Here is a 4285-nt window from a genome sequence, read left to right as displayed (position 1 = left end):
GGGCGGAAATGCACTTTTTCAATGGTTTGTGACACTCCAAAGAGATGCAGTACATAAAGAGTTAAACAGTAGATCTGTGGTATTAACATTTTACTGGGGGCAGATGGGGAGCTGGGGGGCTCTGAAGGGCTCCTTGTCCTTGCTTTTGTTAGCGGCCACTGGGCGCAGGATGATCCCACACACAAGATACAAGGAAAACCTGCCTATTTTTAGGAGTAGATGACCAGGCCTTTCTTCCGAGTCTGTTTTAGCCAGGAAGCTCTCCTGAAGCCTGTTCAGCACCTGACAGATGGGCTTGGGCTGCACCGGTCATGCATTGGCCACAAGGAAGGGAAGAGTTCTACTGATGAACCAACAACCTTAACCCCACCCAAAAAACAAACCCCAGCCATTGAGTTGATTCTGACTCAGCCAATCCCACAGTGCTTAGCAGAACTGGCTCCTCCTTAGGGGTTTAAATCCTTATTGCAGCAGACAGCTGGTAACCCACAACACCCCCAGGGCACCTCAAAGGTTCCTTGGCAGGTGCTAATGAAAAGAGGTGGGGAAACACTGTCTACTGAGACTGCCTCTAGCACAGGCAGCTGCTGGCTCCTCTGGATTGTGCAGGGAGCCCTCAAGCGCACCTCTGGATTGCGCAGGGCGCTGGGCACTACAGCACGGTGGCCCCAGGCCCCCACCACTCCTCAGCTCTCCAAGCGCCTCCAAAAAATGGAGGCAAGACTTTCCTCCTAGCTCGGTGCAGGGAGAACCGGGGACCCAGGACCAACTGTCACACAGCCCTGTGGTGGCTTCATCCCCATGGCCAAAAACATCCACCGTAATCCAGGGGGATAGGCTGGGCTGTTGATGCCTAGTGATGTCTGGCCCAAGTTCTGCAGACCAGGGCTTCTCTCCAAGGCGAGACCTCTTCTGACCCACTCCTCTGAGATCCCCAATGCCCACCCAGAGGCCAGCATCCTCCTACTGGGTAAGGAGTACATCCCCTACCTCCTCCGTAAGGGCGGGGAGGGCAGTCCTCCGCCGGGCCCTATCGCCCGCTTTTCCATGAACAAAGTAATCTAAAAGTCCCTTCCTGATGGCCTCGTCTTGCCTCAGCTTACCCCTGAAGGGGCTGGAATCCTTGGCGGATTTCAATTAAGAGGCTGGCCCACGGGATCACCCTTTGACTATGCCGATCTCCCCCTCCTCCCGCAAATCCGCAGCAGCCGCAGCCGGCCACTCACTCCACGAAGTGCCGCGGTCCTCTCCGCTAAGTGCGGCTGCAGGAGCAGTTTGCTCAGGGCGGCGAGCCGGGTGCGTGGCGGCTGCTCCCAGCTGCCGACTTACTTTCCGCGGCCCAGCGGGCAAGTTCTCCCCGACGCACCGCGCGGGCCAGTGGGGTTCCCGGAGACCCCCCGCTCGGGGCAGGGCGTCCGGGCCTGCCCGCGCCCCTCGCTCTCGGGCGGCCGTGCCGCGTCCCGGCTCACCTCGGGCGGGCTGGTGGGGCTGCGGGGCCGGGCTCCGGGGCCCCGCGGCGTCCTCAGCGGGAGCCCGCGCCCGGCGGCCAGCAGCACGGCCAGCAGCAGCGCGCCCCGGAGCATCGCTCCCTCGGCCGCTCCGCCCGCGCCTCCGCGGCCCAGTCTGCAGGCCGGCCGCGCCCCCGCGGGGGCGGGGCGGAGTGGGCGGCTCCCCGGGTCAGCGTCGGGGTGTCCCCCGCCCTCCCGGGACGGGTGGCCGTCTTGGCCCAGCGGGCGGCTCCCTTTGATCTAGCTGCCTCCCCGCCGTCCATCCCCCGCCGTCTCCGTCGCCACCCCAAGCGAATTCCTAGGAAGTTGCAGCTCCTGGGTTGGCGCGCGCCTGCCCGGCTCCCCGCGACTCCTGCGGGGGCTCGAGAGCCCGGCGCCACCCCTGCCGCCTGGAGGGCGCTCCGTGTCGCCGACCAAGGACCTGGCAGGGCTTCGTGAGCAGACATTGCCCAAAGGGGCCCTGAGGATCTGGGGCAAGTGTTCCGTGTGCGTGGAGGTAGGTTTCGGGGGCCACGCGGTCCCCAGAGGCTCTCTGCTGCTTGAGTTGGGGACCTGAAGAAAATGGCACAACACCTGCCGCTCTGCACATAATTCCGTCTGGGGGGGCCTCCAAACATTTGAAATATCTGGAACAAGTTGAAACTTAGCTGTGAAGACTAAAGTCCCAGGAGGTCAGTGGGGAGTCACCCTTCTGGAAAGGTGTCAGACAATTCTGCCCTGCGCTGGGGTGGCCGTGTTATCCAGATAAAGTGGTAGGAATGCCCTTGCTGTAGTGACTCTCATGCAGGGAACATCTTGTGTAAACCACTTTCTGGACAGAAGAATGGCCCTGCCTCTGGGGGCTGAGCAGGGCAGAGGCCAGGGCTCTGAGAGGCTGTGAAATCCACGGTGGATGGGCGCTTCCAGGATGTTGGCTATGTGGATGCGGGCCCTAACCTCAAGGCAATGCAAGACCACAGAGTTAGACTTTGTACTTTCACATCCCACCTACTGCTTTATCTTCTTACCTTTATCAGCTTCCACATGGGCTGCTCCTTTCCTGAAGTGGCGGTAAACTCGGGCTTCGGGAATAAGGAGTCCATAGAGTCACCTGTGCATCCATCTAAGTCAATCATTCCTCCCCAGCCCTTCCCTCCTCCCAGACCTGGCCTAGACCTGCTGCCATCAAGGCAATTCGGACACACAGTGACCTTCTAGGACAGAGCAGGGGGTATTGCGCTGGGCCTGGAACCTCATCGTTGGCAGTTCGAAGCCACCGGCAGCTCTGTACAAGAAAGACTAGGCTTTCTACTCCCGTGGACAGTTAGGTTAGTCTTGACTTGATGGCAATGTCTGGTTTTGGGGTTTGGATAGAGCAGAACTGCCTCACGAAGTTTCTGAGACAGTAAATCCATGGCAACAGACTGCTCTGGCCTTTCCGCCCCAGAGCGGTCAGTGGGTTTAACCAGGAATCTGTAGGTTAGCCATAGAGCGCTTTAACCACTGTGCGACCAGTGACCCTTAGGCCTGGCCTAGAAGACTATACACATAAAGGGCCTCCTAACTGGTCCTGCTACACCCTTCTTGTGTCTGCTCTCCCCCCTGCAGGTTACCCTACGTTCACTTTAATTTACAATCATATTTACAATAACTTACATACAGTGGATATTTTAACTGTCCAATGTGGTGAGTTTTGACACACGTTTACATCCACGTAACCAACAAGATCACCATATAGAACATCCCAATCACTCCAATTCTTCTGTCCCATCCGAAACCAAACTGACCACCTCCTGGCCAATTCTGAGTCATAGTGCCCTCTCGGATTCCTGAGAGGGAACCTTTATGGGAGCAGACCGCCTGGGGGAGGGGCGACACCCTATTTCAGTGGAATCTGACTGCAGTCTCTGCTAGTTTCTAAGTCGTATCCAGTTTCTGCGTGGGCGTGGGGCTGCAGAGAAGTGTGCTCAGTTTCAATGGCTGATTTTTGTTTTTCAGAAGTAGATCACCAGGCCTTTCTTCCCAGGTTCTGCTGGGGGGAGTGGAACCTGGCCGTTACAGCTGAGAGCATTACTCAGTCTACATATACTTCTGTGCTTGGCTTCTTTCTGTGGTGCACTTCATCCATCTTGTGGGTAGAGGAACTTGCTCTCCCCCCGCTCATGTGTATTCCACAACTTACCTGTTCATCTGGGGTGGCTCGTGTTGGAGTACTATGACGTAAGCAGCTAGCAGCATTCCACTGCAATCCTTGTGCGGACAAGCTTTCGTTTTCCTTTTTAACAATTTTATTGGAACTTCATCCACATGCCATACAATCCAACACTTCAATCATATCGAGAAGAGTTGTACAATGCTTTCATTTTTCCTGGGTAAATAGATGGGCGGAATTGCCCCACCCCACACCAAACAAACACTCATTATCTCAAGTGGCATTCCTGTCCACCTGTCCACCAGCAAGCTGAGCGTTTCAGCAGCTCCGTCTTGGCCAACACGTGGTATTGTCAAGTTTTACTTCTGTCTTTCTTTTTAAATGGAATCATTCTGGTAGTTGTTAAGCTGTGCTGGTGGCATAGTGGGGTAAACGTTGGGCTGTTAACTACAAGGTCAATGGTTCAAACCACTTTCTGCTCCGAGGGAGGAAGAGGAGGCTGTTCGCTTCTGGAATGATGTAGTCTTGGAAACCCCATGGAGCAGTTCGACGCTGTCCTAGAAATCAGAACCAAGCGGACAGCAGTGCGTCTGGCTGTTCCAGAGGTTGGTAACGGGCACCTCAGTGTAGCAGTCATTTGCATTTC

At 56.4% G+C, this 4285-nt stretch overlaps 1 protein-coding gene across 1 annotated transcript in view; it reads right to left on the bottom strand.

The window, feature by feature from the left end:
* Positions 1-1583, bottom strand: part of ISM2 (isthmin 2) — a 14548-nt gene extending 12965 nt beyond the window's left edge. The window contains exon 1 of the mRNA XM_045288167.1: positions 1470-1583. Coding sequence (XP_045144102.1) covers positions 1470-1583 — 114 coding nt within the window. The remainder of the gene's footprint in view (positions 1-1469) is intronic.
* Between the last annotated feature and the right edge of the window lie 2702 nt (positions 1584-4285).

The sequence above is a fragment of the Echinops telfairi genome, unplaced genomic scaffold, assembly GCF_000313985.2.
Source record: "Echinops telfairi isolate 266 unplaced genomic scaffold, ASM31398v2 ScPeMD7_18;HRSCAF=68, whole genome shotgun sequence".
Classification (NCBI taxonomy): Eukaryota; Metazoa; Chordata; class Mammalia; order Afrosoricida; family Tenrecidae; genus Echinops; species Echinops telfairi.
The sequence above is the reverse complement of the archived record's forward strand: the minus strand, read 5'-3'. Positions and strand labels throughout refer to the sequence as shown.